The 20,187-nt window shown below is 44.7% G+C and overlaps 1 protein-coding gene across 1 annotated transcript in view; it reads right to left on the minus strand.

Annotated features, from left to right (window-relative positions):
• The window catches only part of KALRN (kalirin RhoGEF kinase), a 524,417-nt gene that overhangs the window by 88,307 nt on the left and 415,923 nt on the right, over positions 1-20,187 (minus strand). The window contains exons 34-35 of the mRNA XM_075152844.1: positions 10,624-10,653; positions 8,793-9,039 (exon numbers count right to left, since the gene is read on the minus strand). Of these exons, the coding sequence (XP_075008945.1) occupies positions 8,793-9,039; positions 10,624-10,653 (277 nt within the window). The remainder of the gene's footprint in view (positions 1-8,792; positions 9,040-10,623; positions 10,654-20,187) is intronic.

Raw genomic sequence — 20,187 nt, forward strand, 5'->3', positions numbered from 1 at the left:
CCTTTCTCAGTACAACCACCATTGCTCAGACTCAATCAGCACTTTTTGTGGAGTCCCTTCAAAGGCCCCTCTCTCTGCTCTGACCCTGCTAACACAAGGGAAGGCTGAGCTCAGCCATTCTGTGAAAGGACATGTGCTGGGATTACTGGGAGAGCTGGGGACTGGGCAGGACAGGCTTTTCCTGGCCTAGGGTCCTTTGTATGGAAGATGCCTCTGGTCTTCCCCAGGCCATATGGGATGCTGCACAGTCCACATTACTCCAGGAAACTATCTCACTTAATGAATTAAAAGTATAGTGTTTACTCAGTAGAACTGTCTTTGGCTTTTGCGATGTCCCAATGGTTGGGACATCAATATGTGAGCAATAAAAATTAAAGACTCCTTTTCCAGCAGATCTTTGAAGACAAGTTGGGAAAATAGGATCAGTGCAGTCTTGTGTGTCCAGTTATGCACAGCTGAAGTCCTCTCAGATGGCTTGTTGGGGCCAGGAGAGGGCTGTGGTCACCCACCCACCCCTCACCTAAGCAGCCAGGTCCTGGCAGCAGGGACTGGCTGGGACGTCCCCTTTGTCTGTGAGTGCGCTGCAGCCGAGGAGGGAGGTTCTGCAGGACAGGGAAAGGGGTGGTCTGGGGCTTCTCAACACCTGCGCTGAGGAGCACAACCCTGTCCCATTGCACAGAGCCCTGAATATCTGGGTTGGCTTAACCTGGCCCTGGAAAGCATGGGCTGGCCCTAGGAAAGAAGGCTGGGAAGGCAGGCAGGAGCCAGGAGGGGATGGAGAATTTATGACCCTGGTCTGCCACAGAAGCTGTGGGAGGAAATGTGGTCCTGAGACTAATGCACAGAGGGACTCTGGTTACATTTATTTTTTCCTGTGGGGAAGCATGAAAATGCCTTCTAACAATGACTTTACAAGTAAACTTCAGTAGGACGTGAGAGTCTTAGAGAAACATCAAAGAGTTGGGAGAATGCATGGCTATGTCTCGGCGACTCAATTCTTCTCTGCCTCATCTTAAAATGCTTAACCGTGTCTCCCTGAGTGTTGCTCTCAACACCTCAGACAGACAGAAATAAGGTAAGTGAAGAAAGGAAACAGGTCGAGGGAGGCCATAAGAGAAAGCCTCTTTAGAGCTGCGTCCCTCTCTATCTTCCCCTCACTCCCTACAGCTCCAGTCCTCAACGGGAAGACCCAGTCTGCCCAGCCAGCTGTACCACCATCTCTCCACAAAACAGAAGCGCTGCAATAAGTAATTCTACCCTCTTCCAAAAACTGCCTCTCCAACAAACCCACAAGCATATCTAAAGGAAACAAATGACCCTTTATCTTGAGAGAGAAGATTCTTCATTTTAGAAATAGACATCTCACGAGCACCACTCTGCACAGTGTTGACAGGAGTCTGCATAGCAGTGATACGCGATGATCGTCGCTTCCTTCCACAGAGACTAGCATTTAACCCTTCTGAAATGTCAATGTTTCTGTCCTCTTACAGATCCACACAGCGTTTGGAAACATCCTACACTATATTTTTGCTGATGCTTTCCCATTTGACAACTATTAGGGTGTTTCTGCCAGTTTTCCTCTTTTTTTTAGCTGGTCTTGACTAATCTGGTGCTAAAACCAGAATGATTTATTATCTCGATAGGCAGCAGTTCCATCCCATATTCAGTCACAGCCTGGAGTGCTGGTGCCAGTATGTTAATGACAAGACACAGGTGATCAATATGATATCTGCTACTAGGAAACCCTATTCTCTGAAAGCCTCCCAGCCAAATTAAGCAAAGGTCCCAGAGGTGCTGTAAGCTATGCATTAGAAAACTGAGCATGAGTTGCACAATAATAAAGCTGTCAGAGACTGTAATGCCAGAAGGGACCTTTAGCTCAGGTGCCCTGACCTTTATGCAATATCAGCTACTGAATTCTGCCGGGTTTTATCCTGTGCTCTCCCTGTTTGCTGTACCACTGTTGAGTTTCCCCCCAGTTTCTCTGCCAGACCAGGTGCTGAACCCTTTGGCATTCTTGATGAGCTCAGTTGGCCACAGCATTTTAATTTCCCTCCCTTTTTTTTTTTTCTTTTTCAGTGAAAAAACCAGCATGGCCACTGTACAGTGAAGCTTGAGGTTAAGCTGACAGGGGACTAGGTGGATAAAGTTTTACCCCCTGTCAGAAGGGGAAGCAAAGGCAAAGTAAACAAGAAAATTTGCAGGCCTTCTCTCTTTTAAACAAAGACTCCTGTGTTTAAAATAATAAAAATCCACTGTACAAAAGCAAAGCAACTTCCCCTAAAATAACCTTTCCTGTTTTATTAAAGCATTCATCAGAATTGTACTTCTCCACAAAAATAAAGCTCCAGGTAGAACACTGGAGGCCTTTTGCTTTGATTAGATAACAGAGCAGCTGAAGCAATAAGTATAATTGACTTTACTGGTACCTGATATGTCCTAAACAAGTCCACATGGCTGAATCTATCTTTAAATATCTAGTGATGCCATACTGAAAATAAGAAAAAATAATGAAATAGAAATACCAAGTCAGAGAAATACGGGTATTCACAAGCCATCAGAACATGGCTCCAACAGCCTGCACACAATCTGCGTCCATGACTTGTAGCTGCTGTGACTTACCGTGGAGGACAAGTATTCGCCGTGCTTGGTCAGCCTGTGTCTAGCTTATCTAGTTACTCGGGTGGTGCTTGGACTGACACTGCCTCTAGGGCTTGACTATGCAAGGTTTTGTCAGTATAGTGTTGTCTGCTTGATGTACTGATGCACCCAACAGGTAAAATCCCTGGTAGAGCTACAGTCATAGTGATACCTACACAGGCATTGCTCATCCTCTCAGGCTTGACTTGGCCTACCTCTTAGAAACAACACAAATCAGATCTCAACACCCATATTGCCAACTGTTGCTAAATATTTGTTCTTTTTTTATTATTTTGGAGATAACGGAGTCCAGGAGAAGGTGTAAGCATGGACAAGACCAAGGATGGACACTTTATGGGTATCTGAGTTCTTCCACAGGGTGACTATGAAGTAGGAGAAAGCACAGAGGTCTGGGATCAAAAGATACTGGTAGGTAGGTGAGTGAGGCATCACCAGCTCGCCAGTACCGGGGCAGACATTGCCCCCTGAGGTAGAAAGGCGCAATACGGTGGGAAGAGGCTGTGAAGAGCTGTGAAAGTGAAGACAAACAGCCATTGTTTGATGAGAGAGAGGAGGGAGACAGCGGAGAAAAAACAAGGGAAAGGTTGACCTGATTGAAATAGCAAAGCAGTTTTGAGTTCTTTCATCCTATTTCCATTCCTTTCACGATGCATGGAGCCATTGCGATAGAGCAGTAGTCCCAAGCTGGGCCCCGGCAGCCCTTGGTGCCAGTCCATAGAGAGCTGCCGTGTTACACCCTGCTGGTTAGCCGACTTGTTTCCAGCTGCTCTATCATAATTGAAAAGGAGTGAAAACGCAGCAAAAACTTTCCTGATGTGATTTTTCTACGTAAGCCATGTCCTGAACTTGTAACAAGGATGCCATGAGGCACTAAATGCCAGCAGGAGGGGTCCACGTGACCTCTCTTGAAAGACAGTTTGTACTATGAAATTTTGACTCTGAACACCCTTGTTGGAACAGTATTAGGAACAGAGGTGAGGGTTTGTTTTTTTATTTAAATACTGCATATTTATATTGACAATGGGAGCCTGAACATTGTTTGCTTAATAGAAACACCATGACCTGTTTACGTGCCAGTTAAATTAACTGTGTTACCTAATGAAATGTTTCCTTTAGTTCAGAGTCTTACAAACATTTTAATCGACTGCTCTTAATTAAGACTTTCAAAAACAAAAATAATTTCTTAGCCTCTACAAGGACAACTGAAGGTTTAATGCAGTGCACTAAACTTCTGAATCGTCCTCACACAGCTCCCCTGGGACATCAGGAATCATTACCATCGAAAATGTTTCGCAACAGAGATTGTTTAAAACACAACAGAGAAAGTGCATGAGCCAATGCAGATCGCAATTCAATACTCAACAGGAACAGGGACACAATAAAAGCAGCCTAGACTCTTTTCCCCCACTAAAATCCAAGATGTTCTTAAAAACACAGACATGCTTTTCCCTACATAGATCGCTCTTCTGAGAGCAGGGACTGGAGGAAAGAGACTTCCAAGCCCAGCAAGAGCCGGATTAGTCTCACCAGCTTTGCACATTAATCCATTAAATGATCTGCTCTTTCCCACAAGGAGTGGTCACAAAAACACAGGTCTCAGCGTGACCTCGTTTTCATTGATACTACTCTTCTTCTCACCAGCCTCGTTAAATCCTTATTCTGCTTCCTTCTTTCACAGCCCAGCCTGCCATCGCACCTACCAGCCACAGGCTCTCTCTGGCTGTAGGAGCTGGTGGGCAACCCCCTAAATGTACAAGCTGTCACCTGAGCAGCACCGAAACTCCTGTCCCTCCTGCCCAAAGTCTGGTGCTCTCCCAGCTGATGCGCCAGGGCCAATGTGACCCAGCTGGGAAGGGCAGGCGAGATGCTCACCCTGCTAACATATACCTTGCGAGACCTATGTTCCCTCCTCAGTTGGAAGAGACCCAACTATTTCTCAGTTTGCTCTGTTACAAGGACCACCACTGCCACCAAAGCCCTGCTGTTAAGTGGCCATCTGCCTGCCCGGCTAAATGTTTGCATAGCATCTTAATAAAATATATTCCTCATCTCCTCCAGAGATATGTACCAGACACAAGCATCCTGCAGGCAGGATCTGGTTTGGGGCCCTGAACGGGATCCCTTCGCATATCATCAGTCCAAAACAAGTGCCATAAATCCCTATTTTTTTTTAATGCTTTCTTTGGTGATGGAAGTTGCTTAAAATTACTGCAAGAGCTAGCCTTTGTTACTCTTTGAATTACACTGTGACTTTTATGTTACAAGAAAAATGCTGGGTGAGGAGTCATAAGATCAAGATTTCAGATGAAATGTTTCATGGGCCAAATTCAAATTTGGTATCACTCAGTCAAAGCTAACAGGCTGACACCAGGAATATGCTTGTCGCAGTGTGCTTAATGAATATTGGCTAGGTCACTAAGTTGCTTTCTATCCATGTGGATTTCTCTCTTAATTTGAAATTTGTATCTTAATACCTTAGAGCTCAATTATAGGGTAAAAGAGACAGGAATAAAAGTCACAGCTTTCCTGTAATTAGCCATGTGGGAAAGTTCAAACAGAGCTTCATTCCCAGTGTCACAGGTCTTTCTTTTTCCTTCCTAGGAACGCTAGTCAGAAAAAAACCCATTCCACAAATTTGAGTACAGTAACATTTGCGTACATTTGAGTAACATTTGAGTAACATTTGAGTACAGTAACAGAGACTGCAGATTAGTTCCTTTTACTCAATCACCCGTAAATCACTTGCAAAAAGGTGAATCCCAGAAATCTGTTTGCCTTTTTACAGAGGGTAGTTGCAAACACTGTTAGATTATCAGAAAGGAAGGACAGGCAGGACTATACTTGGGCTCTGAGCTGTAGTCAAGTCATCAAAAAATCAAATGTGTATCCTCCAAAGGAAGACAGCCAGCAGTCAGACGGAAGGCTGGGAGACCAGTCCTTAAAGTCTCCGCACTTTTACTGATCAACAACAAGAGAAATCTGTAAAGATACTTCATTACAAAAGGTAGGAAGTGTTCTATTTCAGGTTTGTTCTCTTGTATTCGCACCATGTTTTTCCTTTTGCAATATTTTACGTTAACTTATTACCTATTTTCAAAGGAATAGTGTAAAAAAGTGAGGAAAAGCCAGAGCACATGTTCATTTTTGAAGTTTGGTTTTGCATTTCCAGTGGCTTTCAGTGAGGCTGTTTAAAAAGGCTTTTTTTTTTGTTTGATGAGGACTTGCATTGATGCTCTACCAAATGTTCTGGTGATCCCACCAAATCTTTCAAGCCTTCATCTGCTCAGGTGTTGGCTGACATATTACTTTCTTTACTCTTTCATTTTAAGGATGGTAGGTAGCTTCTCTGAGCCATATGATTTACATTTATAGTCCACCATAACTTATAATAGGACCAAACACAGTAATTTGCCATTTCCCACTACGAAGATGTAACTATGTTTTAATACTTGTCAAAACTCTGCATGTTTCTACCATAGATGGCAAATTCTATTATTAGAAATGTTAAGTTTTGAGCATAGATACTTTCTGTTCTTGAAATTACAGTGCTTGTAAAAGCAAAGAATTATGTGTCTTGGTAATTGCAAGCAAAACTCAGCTATTAACCTGCTCTTCTGCAACTGTGTATGTTTACATACTTGAAACAGAAGGGGACACCATTTGATGTTGATATAAAATGTGCCAACCTTTGTTCTGGGTTGTAGAGAAAGGCCAGAAATTTTGGAAGCCTGGGCCAAAGGATTCCGAGTCCAACCCATGCCTAAAGCTACTGGAAGTAGAGGAGGACACGAATCTGAATAGTCAGAAGCCATTTATTGTGATAATCCTTCCAGCATCTCATGACATCAGCAGGCTCTTCCAGTGGCTACTGCATTTTCCCCTTTAAACTTTAAACTTACCCCTCTTTCTTTATTCCCAACATCTGTTCATTCCGTTTAAACAGTTTCCTGTTTTCCTAATAGAGGGAGAACTGATTAGACACAGGACCTATTTGCTGTACTCTGGCCAAAACTGTGGATTGGGTGGTTATTTTTATTATTTCTAGCAGCACTTCTGGAGATCCCATTAGTAGTGAGGCTCCCTGATGCAGCTTTGGTATGTGCAGGAAGAAAACTGAGGCCGAGGGGGAAAGAGATACGTGTAAATAAAGGGCATGAATACACGGCTGGAGCCAGCTGGCCCCAGACTCACTCTGCACCTGTTTGGAGACGATGGGACAAGAGCCAGCTCCAACCTGGAAGTGGTCGCAGCGTATTACGTGAGATAACCTGCCGCACAGGCAGGCAAAGCGTGCTAGCGCAGGCCTGGCGCTGTGCTGATGCAGCCTGGTGGCTGCCAGACATCAGTCGGCTCTGGTCCACCAGCCGCAGCCTGGCACTGTGCCCGTCGCGCCGTACCTGCTGTGCAATTGTGCCCTGAAGCTCACGCAATCGTGCAGAAAGCAGAGTCCCCGTGTCCCCTGCCAGCCCTCAGCCCCTGCACCACCCTGTCTCCATCCTCCTCGGGATTTCCTGCCTCCCTTTCCACAGCCTATTCCTGCAATTTTTTTGTTTTGCTTCATTCGAGAAGAAACTCTTCAACCTAGGGCACTCGAATGAGGTTTGAGTGGTGTCTCACAGCATCCTTCAGCAGAGGACCCAAGCCCAACTGCTGGACCATGCACCCAGCAGACACGTCTCTGGCTTCCTATGAGTCATGTCAGGCAGTGACTGCTCTTACGCAGACCAGGCTGACTTTCAGCTTTATCTTTCTGTTTATTCACAGATTTAATTTGCATGTAAGCAACTGCAGAGCTTCTCAGAGGACAGCTGAAGACCAGGAAAGGCTGCTGTGGCAGCAGAAGGGCATGAGGCAGGGAGGAGACTCGGCAGCGGGTGTAAGAAGCGCGTGACGAGTTTGGAGGTTGCACGGCAGACAGAGCTGGCAGCCAGCACTGACTTCACCTCCTCTCTCTTGCAAAGCAGGGCAAGGGGAAGCACCTAACCGAACGAGACCTGCTGAGAGGATCAAATCTAAGAGGAAAAGCTGAGCTCTCCTCCCCCAGGTTTGGATCAGATGGCTCTTTAAGGGAAACTGATTGCAGATCCTGGCCCTACCGCGCTGCTCTGTCCTGGGGGTGTGCCCCACTCCCAGCCTCCGCAGTGGGAGTGCAGGCAGGGAGCGAGGACGGACTACAGCCCAGTTTCAATGCTTTTTCTCAAAACAAACAAAACCACCAAACTTAACTTGCTCAAACAAGAACAGATCAAATTCTATTTCCTTTAATGTAGACGGAAAAAAATTTTTACAAAGCCAGTTCAGGTTGCGGGCTTGAGGTCGGGAGTGGGATGACAGGAGCCTTTCCTCCCTGGACCTCACTTGCGTTGTGAGTGGCCAGAAGGAGACCTGCTCTGGCCACGCTGAACTGAACTGGTTCTGATCTATCAGTCTGGAGCGTCTCCTATGCCTGGTTGCATGGATGCTATATGCGGGACACACATTGCTTAGAACAGAACATCAACTAAATAGGCCACAGACACCACAGAGACAAACAATATTTCACCATTCATTGCGGGTGAAGCCCAAGCTCTCAGGACAATACCAGGGATGTGTTTTGCTGCACACTAATCGTAAAGGGTTCCTTCCCCATTGTGCTGTGCCATTACACACAATGTCTTCAGTTCACGAATCAATAGAGTGTACCAGTACTCACTGGTGGCTTGTTTGCAATAATAGACAGGCAGCAGGGATATACTAAAAGACCATGCACTAGTGTGCACTGTGCACTCATATAGTAACATATCCACAATTTGGGTCATCCTGGGTGTATATACAACATGACTTTCCCTCCCTCTAGACTTTTAGGCACTAAAACCAGTCCCTTTGTTGTTTAAAGGTCTTATTTTTACCCAGAATCTCAAGACAATAATGATTGCCACATAGCAAAAGACGCACACGTACAAACATTGATTCATGGAAATGGAGTTAGGCTAGCGCTGTGCCGATTCACAGACATCTGGTAACAAAACTCACTAATGACTAAACAGTCTTTTACCCACGCTGACTGCAAGAGCAGCCCAAGCAGCTTTGCACTTACATGATACAAAAGGGGAAATCCGAAACAGTCTTAAATCTGCCGGACGGTTGCCTACCTTTTCCTGAAGGGAAGAAGCAATCCATCTCCACACTGCTGCGGGAATGGGAAATGCAGAGAGCGCTGCTAGGGACCAGACCCTCCTGAGGCGGGCTCCGCTCCGTGGTCCGGACCAAGCACCAGCCTGGCCTTTCGCTTGGCCTCTCCAGCAGCTCCACCGTCTGCCCCACCTGAATGCTCAGCTCGCTGCTGTGGCCTGCTGTGAAGTCCTGGAGCACCACGGTTAGTTCACACCCTCCAGACAACTGCCCAGGTTCAACAGAAAAAAAAAAAGAACAGGAACAGAAGTTAGAGAGGGCAGGATGAAGGCAATCATCTTTGCATCATATTTACACTGGCAAAGACAGGATGTGTATTCCTTAGAAGCCAAGTTAATCATTTCTTTTGTCAAAGTTCAACATGTTATGGCCCTGGTTTCCTTTACTTCTTATTGATTCTGCTGGGCTGAAGTGAGAAATCAAAGCTACCCACCCAGTAACCTTTTGAATGCTAGCTGTGGGTGAATTTTCTCTCTGTGAATTTTCTAGCTGTGGGTATCCATCAGAAACCTTGCTTTTTTTTCTTGCTTTAGTTTCTGGGGTGACTTTCTAGACTGGCAATAGCCCAGGCTGCCTCAGCACTGTGCCCTCATGGAAGAACAAATTCCAGCTCACCCCTCTACAGCATGAGCTAGACACATTCCCCCATGCCACCAGTGCAGTGAGGAAACGGCTACAATTTTTTGCGAGACAAGAAACGTGCCCTCATCTTCCCAAACTCACTCTAGGGTCCTCCTGGGAGACTAGGGAATCCTGACCGGGCAGAGCAGAAAAGCTTCTCCCATGCTCCCTGATGGAAAACAGAGGTGTAAATATATAAACATAGAGTGATTGATTATATGCTGACTTCCAGGATTTGTATCTAAGAATAAATGTATCGTCTTACTTCCGTACTGAGCGCTGGCAACCTGCTGCTTTCCTTCAGCCTCACAGCCTCGCACCCTGCGACTCTTGATGAACAATCCTGGTCTCTGTTTAATCATAGTCTCTATATAACCAGAGACCGGATATGTAAGTGCTTGTGTATACAGCAGAACAAAACAGAAGAAGTGATTGCACGAGGAGCAGAGCTAATGAAGCTTGTTTTCTTACAGATTTGGATATCAGAGGTTCTTTCCTGGTGTCTAAAAAGGTGTAAGCACAAATCTAAGTCTTTCTGCTGTGAGGAATCTTTCTTAATGCTCCTCTGCAGTGTGGATTTCTTGCTGTCTGCCTGTCATTAGGGGCCCTCTTTTGGGTCTTTCTCCTCTATGTGCTGCCTGCTTCCCTGAAGCACGCAGGAATCTTTGAGGTCCTTACTCCAGTGTCAAATTTGATAGAAATTAGTCCACTGATTCAAAAGTTATTAGGATGAGAATAGTAAACAAGCTGATTCAAAACAGTGTAATACCATCAACCTATTTCTTAGGATATGAAGCTAAACCCAAGCATATTATAAAACGTTTTTAAAAGAACAATTTCTAAATCCATCTGAATTGGGAGAAATCTTGTAAGATGCTGAGTATCTCTGTGAAATCAATGAGAACTGGGATCTAGTTATCAGCTTGGATGGGGGAGCCCTTGAGAAGAGCACGCTCATCTCTACAGACTTCACTCTTCAGCTGGTACAATCTCAAAATCCCTTATCTTAGCCCAAGCAGCCCTGAATGCACACTCCCACGGGAACAGCCTGTCTCCCCACTCGGTGGCATAGTGGTTTGTGTGTTTAATGCAGGTGTGAAAGAAATCCCATTCACAGAGGTGATATTCACAATTACAGAAAGGGGTCAGTGGACAAGGACTGGTTCTCACCTGTCCTGTGTCTCTGCCGTAGACGAAATGCTAGATTTGGGGAAGAAGAAGGAAATATTTCTCTGAAAGATTATTTGTAAATAAATAGAAAAAACAAACAAAACAAACCATGGCAGCTGTTCGAGGCCATTCAGACAGAGTGCTCGCATTAATCCTGGCAGAAAGAGCTCAGTGGGTTGATGAAAGGGCACAAGAGATCAGTTTAGCACCTAGCTATGCAGTTTATCAGCAAACCCACCATTCATCACACTGACATAATCTCCCCAAAACTGGAGTACAAACATTCACAGGTATGGAAAGAATAAGATATTGCTATAATATTTACTGACATTTCTTTGCTATGGACTAATTTAGGAGTAGAAAATCTTTCTGATCCAATATGGTGTCTGATCTGGTATGGTATGAGATATTTAAGACACAAGAAAAAAACCTGACTACTTCTTTGTAAATACACTGACAAATCTTACCAATTGTGATGATTTGCCCCTAATTCTTTCACTATTCCTTGCCAAGTAGATTTTCTTTCCCCCACATTATGCTATCTATGATACTTGCTCTGAAAATAATCAACTCTCTCCTTCTTTTAGGGGAAAACATGCAAACACACACTCTGCTGTATCTACTTCTCTTCCAGAGATAAATTTAAAGAATCTACATGCCCTGCACTCGAGTTCCACTAGGTGTCCGTGTTTGCCATCACACAGCAAGCTATAAAGAATTAACTCTCACTTGTCTTCAGAGTGCTTATCTAACTATGATGTGCGGTGTCTGGGCATGAAGGAGCTGGTTCAGACAGGGTCCCAAGACCCATCGTTACCAATGATATGGGCAGAGGGTGTTCCAGAATATTAAAAAAATTTCTTCAGACGGTTCGGGTTGATTTTTGAAAAATAAATCATTTTTATTGCTTAAGCAGGAAAGGTGAAATAGCCCTGAAATATCCCAGGGAAAGAGGCTTGGTGAAGACAGCACTTGGGAAAGTTTGGGACTAACAAGGTACTTTCCAGGGAGCATCAGCCTGGGAAGTGCTGCCCTAAGCAGCTCCTCGCTCCCCACCTGCGATGCTGCCCTCTGCACAGCAGCCTAAGGGGCAGCTAACCTCAAAGCAGTCTATTGCAGGCCTTTGTCAATGCCTCCTCAAATAACTAAACATCTGTGATACAAACAGATGCTTCAATTAGGGCAGTGCCTGTAAACATTATCCCAGGGGAGGCAGGTGGGCTCCATGACCCTCAGGTATCATCGAGCCCCAAGCTCCTGTTTTCTCTGATTCATTAAAAATAGCTATTTAATATACTGAGAACTGGAAGCAATCATCGCCTCTATGAGCTGCTTGGCACCTGGTGTGATCAAGCTCTTCCTCAGCAGGGGAGATATTCCCCCCCCAGCCTTAGAAGCCTACCTTGATGCGTGAGTTGGGGAGCTAACCTCCCTCGGCTCCCTGGAAACCATATGAATTCATATCACCTGTTCCTCCAACGCCCTCTGGATGGAAACATGGACCAGGGCTTCCCCATGTTCCAACTCACTGCTGGAAGAGCTGGTGCTAAAATAATACATTTTCAGGGAAAGACCCCCTCTTTGGCAGGAGGAATTAAGCAGGTTCCCTTTTACAGATGCAGGTGGTAGGTGCAAGCAGTTAGCTCAGGGGCCCACAGATCATTTTTAGGTACTGGCCACAAAAAACAGAAAAGGAACTCCTTCCTTTTGCCAAGGAGTTTCAAGTGCTTACCGTGCCTGTTCTGTGTCTTACATACCACCATACCACAAAGAACATTTACTTACCAAATTAACCCACAGCAAAGTAATGTCTCTAGAAAGCTTATATTATACAAATACGTATACAAATTGTAAGCCACTGAGGAATAATGCAAATACATCCGATTCCCAATGACAGAAATCCTTTCACCTATGAAGTGATCCCTCAGGCTATTAGTTACTTAATTTGTTTTTAGAGAGTAATTTTCCAATCTCAGAGAAGTACATCATGCTTCTCTCTACCTCGGAGCATGCAAATTGGAATACAGATGGGCTGCTGGTTTCTCACACATATTGCATTTGGTTTGGAAAGAGGAAGAAAATAGAGAATGCCCTTAAGGTTGAACTTCACAGGTAAATGGCTTCATATTTTAACATGTTACGTTCACTTTTATTATTCCTGTGATAAAAATCACCATTAAAGCCACTGACTGGATATACTTAAACCCAGACAGCAGTCTAATCTACGTATGGTACAAGAAGATCAGTGAGAGACATTAAAATAAAAATAACAATGCAACATGTCTTTGCAGAGCACAAGGCATAACTGAAAGAGCTGACACACGGACAAATCTAATGAATTACGCACAAAGCAATGGCCTTAGCCTTAAAATCGGGAAGAAAAGGAAATGTCAGAAGCAAATAGCAAAATGCAATGAGGAAACAAGAGGGCCCCAAGCAGTCCAGAGCAAACGTGCCGTATGTCCTGAAAGCAGCTAGCAGGAGCCCTAGCCTGTCTCCATGGTGCCTGCCACCAGCAAACCTCTGCCATCCTCTGCACTCACTGTGCCTGGGCTAGAAAGCATCATCGTGTGTTCAGTGTGTGAGTGTTTTCATCACGATGTTCTGAAACAGATCAAACCTGAGCTAGAATAGAGCCTTGCCCTGTGTCACCAGTGCAGGCAGGGACCCAGCCACACAGCAATTGAAAACTCCCCTCTCGACCGCAGGACGTCGCTCACTAAACTCTGAGCATCGATGCAAGCAGTTTATGTCAGACACTGACTCTGGTCAATGAGTTTTGTCTTGACTTACGTGAGCCTTTTTGCTTCTGGGAACACCCAACCGAGTGCCCGTCAGCTATGGGAGGGTGAAGTGCAAGCCACCAAAATGATCCCAGGCATGGACACATCCTGCTGCAGGGGCATCCTGGCTGCTCCAAACGCAGGAGCCAGCTCAGCTCCAAGGATCACCAGGTACCGGTTAGTGCAGGATTACCATTCTTTCCTGAATCACAGTGTGTGTGCACGGCCACTGCTGCATCTGTTTAGTTTCCAGCCACAAAGCAGCAGCCAGAGGAAGCAAGGCTGAACATCAGAGGCATATTTATCATTATACTGCAAATGGAAAAGACCTATCAGGTCACAGGCTGTCCTTCCTTCCGTCTAAAATAGATCTTAACTAGTAATAAATCCACTCCAGTTGAAAGAAAAGTGGGAATGAATAGCTCTTTAAAAGGGTGAGCAAGGATTTGGGAGATGGGTGTCTGGACAAGGATTCCTCAGGCGCTTCTTAAATGGGTAACTAAATGGTTTATCCTGCAAATCACAATGGATCTCACACTGGTTCTAAAAGATGAACCCAAGCTCTGAGAAGCAGAGAACTGGTAATAGTGATACTGTGGTGGTTGCATCAGCATAAGTGAATAAATACCAGCTGCCCCAGCAAATGTAGCAGCATTTCAATTGTCTGTTTCTACAAGCGTGCAAAACATTGGTGTGCTTGGTCTCCCCTGCTGTGGCAGTGCCATAATTAAGGTTTTAGTCCTTTCGTAATTAAGGTCTTAAGTTTCTTAGAGGCCTCGCGAACCACATTGTGGTCTGTGAATTGTGAGGACACATAACAGAGATGACTTGGCTACCTGTTCTGTCAGGGAACTACATTTGACGCTTGTGGGAGACCCTGTGAGCTGGACCACAGCCAGGGTTTTGATGCTGCTGTCTCCTCCCAGCCAGCCCTGGGGCAGATGCTGCACGTACCTGAGCGGTTCCTTTGGCTCAGTGCTGTATTTGAATCCCTGGGCTGGATGCTGAGGAATGACTACAGCTCAGGCAATCTCACTGCCAGTCATTGCCACTCACTGCCAAGTGAAGTACGCAGATCAGTTGTACCTGGGGTTCCCCATTTCCAAATATGCCTATAATTTGGTCAGACTCTTCTCACAACTGAGTAGTAACAGAGAACAGGAGAATAAATGGCAGTGCCTTATACCTGTCTCTCACCTTTGCATCAACTCCTTTTGAGTGCTGCCTGAAAACACAGTAAGCTCAAGCTGCCATACCTTTGCCAAAGCCTATAGACTGACATTTGTCTGGCCTAAGGGCTCACGACTGCCGAAGATGCTCTGTCAGTACGTAACACACAAGTATCTTCTCATGCAATATTAAGCTATTTAAAAATAGATTATAATGTAAAGAACCATGCGCAGCCCAACTCACTATACGAAATTACCCAGCATACTCTGTTATTAAAATTGCTGTATCGTTTGTTCTTATTTATCTCCTTTTCCTTTTCTGCTCCTAAAATGCTTCAATTTCCCCTTCAGTATATTTTTCAATCATAAAATCATATTCAGAATCGGCAGTGCACAGCACCTGCAGATGTAGGTAAAACCCAATATCTTTCAGGTAGGTAAGAAGTTGTTTACTCTCCAGTACAAATCTCAAGCCAACATCTGATTTTCAGTGAAAGAATCAGCAATGGAGAATGAATCTATCAGCATCAGAAGAGCTGCTCAGAGTATTTAAGTATTTTGAAATATGCCAACATCGTTGTAGAAATCCACACTAGCTGGTTATTTACATATATTCAATAGGACACAGAGCTCTGCTAGTTTAAACAAAGCATTCTGTGTGGTGCGGCACTGTGTCCCAATATAAATTGCTAGTTTTCTGTTGCTCTTAGGCTTTCAGCCCATCTGGTTTTGGATGACAGCCAGTTTTGGATAGAAGCATTTAGTCACTATAAACAGCCTATTTCAAAAGGGTGAGAGAGCAGTGGGAGCAAGAATGGCATTTGCATTTTTATCAAGAGATTAAAAAAAGTGAATAAGACCACTTAGACGTTGCTTCTGTCTGCACTGAAATAGATCCAGGAGCTGTCACTCTAGCTGGGGGACAGGCACGAGAAATCTTATCCCCCGCGGAGTTCTTTGTGAAAATTTCTGTAATTTTGTAGAGATTTTCTTTTTACTGGGAGGTTAGAGAGGGAGATCAAATTCAGAAGAAGTCTCTGAGGAATTTCAGTACTAAAGAATTGCTTTAGTTTTCTTACTTTGTAACAGACTCTCTTTGGAGTGCGAACACTGAGTCACCGCGTTCCTCCCTCTAAAGCCTCTGCAGCTCTAAAGGATGCTGAGCTGAGAGCTCTGGCAATTCTGCTGAATACTTCGTTGCATTGGTACAGAGGTGTTTCTATGGGGATAGGCTATATTTCAGGAGCTATGAGCTGAACAGAGATAACCTATTTCGGTCAGCAGAATTGCTCCGGATTGAGTTCAGAATCGGAAATTTAGTGGAGAATACCTGGCTCATCTCAGAGTCTTTCTTGGTCCTCAAGCCCCTCTACCCATATTCCCTTAAGATGGAGTTGGTGCTTCCAACCCTTTCTGTTTTGTCTGACCAAACAAAGAGAAACACTGCCTGAGCTTCACCAGGAGGTCTCTTTATATTTAAGCAATTAGTTAAACACATGGCTGGGATCATGGTGACAGCCCTGTAGCCCAAATGTACCAGCTTCGCTCCTCTCAGCAAGGAGATAACAACAGAGGCATCTGGATGTGCAGCATTCTATAAATCAAGACACAGTAAGTTATTCCACAGCGGGAAGAGGAGACAGAGATGGCACGTGGGACATATAAATATGCTAACGGAAAGGAAATCTGGTGTTATGGTCTCAAATAGCGCATACCTTTCCTGTCCAGCATCTCTTGCTGGAGTCCCTACTAGACGACCATATCCTGAGTATGCTGGATTTTGGACTCCGGCATATGCTGACATCTGCAGAACAGCTTGAATGGAGCTGTCTGAATTATTTCTGGAGCCTTTTTTCCAGAAAGTAAGACAAAAGTCGACCCAAATTAAACAGCACATCCAACTATAAAAAATGCTTTTGAAGATAAAGACGACCAGACTCACTTCGTTTCACCCAACAAATTGAACCAGAGCATCAGTCTGTGTTTGATCCTATAAGATTGAAGATTTTCTCATGGCATTTGGCTCAGAGAGCTAGTACCCAAATTCCTTTCCTTTCCCTTCCTTGGAGAAGCACAAAATGGAGCAGACATAATCTGTGTTTCCTCAGCAACACAGAGTTAGCACAACTGGCTCCAAACCCCTTTGCTACCAGTGTTGCAGAAGGTGAGAAAGGCAGATGGCTGAAACGCTCCAAGGTAATCCCCCACCTGCCATATTTCACAGCCACAGGATGTTTTATACTCACTGAAGGTTAATAAAAGCACAAGGATAGACTGAAATCAGGCAGTACTGGCTAATTGGTTTCTTTTGTATGTCCAGCACAGTCTAAGCAAAGCAGACAATCTTGACCCCGGAGGTCAAGGGTTTCAGTCAACAGATGATTCATCAATTCCCAAGACACTGCTAGCAAGTACACAAAATCTGATCATGTATTCCGGCCAGGAACTTTGTGAAACATCCCCAGGTACAAACAGCACAGGCGAAGTGTGCACAGTAAAAGGTCTACACAGCTGATGAGTTCAAAATAGAAACCCAGTTGTCTGCATCACATACCTGGTACCATTGGAGAAGAAGAATTCAAATCCAACAGAAGCTTTAGAAAGACAAGGGACAAGCACACTTTGCAAGGGCAAAGAATGGGCACTGTGCACATCTGTCTTTATCTAACCAGGGTGTTCTGCCCTGGCCAGAGTTTTGAGAAGGGAGGAATCAAATAATGTGTCAGCAGCCCTGTTCTCCCCTCAGACAGTGTTCCCATCTGAGTATGACCCCCACTATTTGCTTGTCAGCAGAGAACCTACAGCTTCCCTGATGTCAATGTCAGGGAATGATTAGGACCTACAGGTCCCTGATTAGCCACCTCTGCTTTTAAATTACACTGAAATAAAAATAGTTACCTGAAGAACTAGGAACAATGGCTCACAACAACCAGAGGAGAGACGTCAGACTGATGTCCTCTTGAGAAGGAAGCAAGTGATATTCAAAGGAAAAGCACAATAAGATCGCCGTGGCGATGCTTTACAACAAAGCTAATCTCAGTTTGTGCACTGGATCAAATTTGCTCGATACACGTATCCCCAGATTGTATTTCCTTGATAATCTAGATAATTATTTTAGACAGGTATGTTGCTGTCTGCCCAGTTACACTTTTAACAGAGTTATGAAAAGTGATATAATTTCAAACAATACCTGCAACGGATCTCCCTCCCCTTGTCAAATAAAAACCAGACATTTCCAAGACAAGCAGTTGTAGATTGATTCAAAGTTTTCCTGTTATGGTCCTGCTGCAAGAAGTGAATGTGTGAAGGCAGAAAAGGGATAATCTTGTGCTTTTTTCTTTACCTCTGCTAGCATGCGGGGATCAGGATTTAGTGGCTAAGTACCACTGTGTTTTAGATACATATGAGCCTGATTACATTAGTCAGGTACTCTCCTCAGTGGACAGCCATGCCCAGCTCCCAGCACTGTTACGAGAGCAGCGCACAGGGCTGATGGGAGGATCTGCCTTCCTGTGTCTCAGCCCACCCCAGCTCCAGCGCTGCCCCGTCGCTGCAGACCCTCTGCTGATCTTTGCTGACCTGCCTCAGGTGCTCTGGGCTCTCCTAAAACACAAACACCCTTGCAATGAAGGCTGGATATCTGAAGGTAGCGTGGATAGGGAGCCCAGCATACAAAAGCCTGCACTGATGCTTGGTAGCATCATAGGAAAACACAACAATCCTCCTTCAGGGATATTAGCTCCTCAAAATGGGTAAGGATCTGAACAGAGAAACCAAAAACACGATGAAGGACTTAAAGTATCCCCTGATGGTTTTTTTTGCCCAAATTGTTGAATTCACAGAACAGATGTTTTATATAAAACTGGCTTTATTTTTAATTGGAGGAGATTATTCAAACTATGTCTAAGCCATACGGTCTTGTAAGTCTGATTCCCCTCTGCCACTGCTGGAGAGGCTAGCTTGGCATCCCTCTCCTTTCTAAGTCGTTTCCTTTTTATAGATTTAATAGCTGCTATTTTTCTTTTTTATTGTTGGTCCCTAGGTCCCGTTACTATAAATCAGGGCCTTAGGCCCAAAATTAACTCAAAGGTGGATTTGGATAAGTTGCTTTTAACGATTTTCAGTAGTAGGTTGGTCTAACAGAATATAAAGAGAAATGCAGATTTGAGATGACAGAAAACGCATCGGGCGGAGAGATGACAGTGAGTGGCGTTCATCTCCAAGCTGCCGAAGGGAGACCTGGTCCCAGCTGGCATGTTTTCCTGCCCCTTTTCCCCTTGCAGGTGTCACACTGCAGAGCGGGAATTTTCAAAGGGATTTATTACACACTGGAAAAACCAGGGCATGTTACCGACATGACTGTTAGACGGCACTGGGTGCCAGGCAGGCCTCAGGCTGAATGAAGGTGTGATGGCTGAGGGCATTGCCCACCCCAGCAGCACATTGGGCACACAGCTGGGCTTGGCATAGCCTGGCTGTCTAGTGCCTACTTCTATCGCACCCAATACAGGCCATGAATTTTCATCAGTTGAGAGCAATAATCCTTCCGGTAAATTTTAATCACACTTTAGGAGACTGGGGCTGCAATGCAAGCTCTGGACCCTGTTTGGGTGAGGTGGTTGCAGTTAGTCTGGTAGCGGTTGGAGGCAGCCAGGCAATCCCACAGACCCTTCTCCCTCTCTCCCAAGCTGTTTTCTCTAATGCCTGCAGTTTGCTTGTTGTTATATTAAAGTCTCAACAATATGCTGCAGCTTAGTGAATCACCATGTGAATTAATCACCATATGAAAATACACTACTGCTGCTACAAATAGGCTGCACGGATGAACTCCATGTGAAGCAATGCCGACTGAGCAGGAGAGTTTGCACAACGGTTGCATGCCCATGCCCTCGGTCAGTGTTTGGCACTGTGGAAGAAGGATCTCGAGGGACTTGATTACTTGTGTTTGAGTCCTCCCTATTGCTTACCTCATCCACTGCAGCCACTGCGCCTTTTCAGCATTGCTGCATCATTTTCAGCCATCACAATGGGTTGCAGCTTGAGTCCTAACAGTTAAATTCTGGGGCTTTCATTCTTCTCTCCATAATACTGCTATTTACTTGAGGTGACCTCATTTGCCAAGTGATGTAACAGGGTGCACAATCGAGCCTGGCACGTCTAAGCAGATGCTTTCAGTGGACACAGGAACAGCATTATGAAACAAAAATATCATCTAAAACCTGAGCAGCACAAGAGATTACAATGGCCTTTATGCAGATCAGCTTACCTAAAATAGCGTTGAAAGCCCTTTGGCTGCAGTCTATGCTTCCCTTTTTAAAATGAAAGGCTTTTGCTTGTACAACTGTAATGTGACTCCCAAAGGAACCAGGAGCTGCAGGTTTTGAATTTTATCATTCTTGGCCTCTCTGTTTGATAGAGTTGACTGGAGCATCCCCAGAGGACACTCCTCCCATAAAATTTTTCTCCTTTAACTACAATAACAAAAAATGGTTGCACACTTTTTTTGGTGTTTTGTTTTAGTTTCTAACAAGGTAATAAATTCTATTTCAAACAAGAATATAAATCCAAAGAGTTTGATAGTCGATCTGACTTGCTTTATTTCAACTGAAAGG

Source organism: Calonectris borealis, chromosome 6 (genome assembly GCF_964195595.1).
Source record: "Calonectris borealis chromosome 6, bCalBor7.hap1.2, whole genome shotgun sequence".
NCBI lineage: Eukaryota > Metazoa > Chordata > Aves > Procellariiformes > Procellariidae > Calonectris > Calonectris borealis.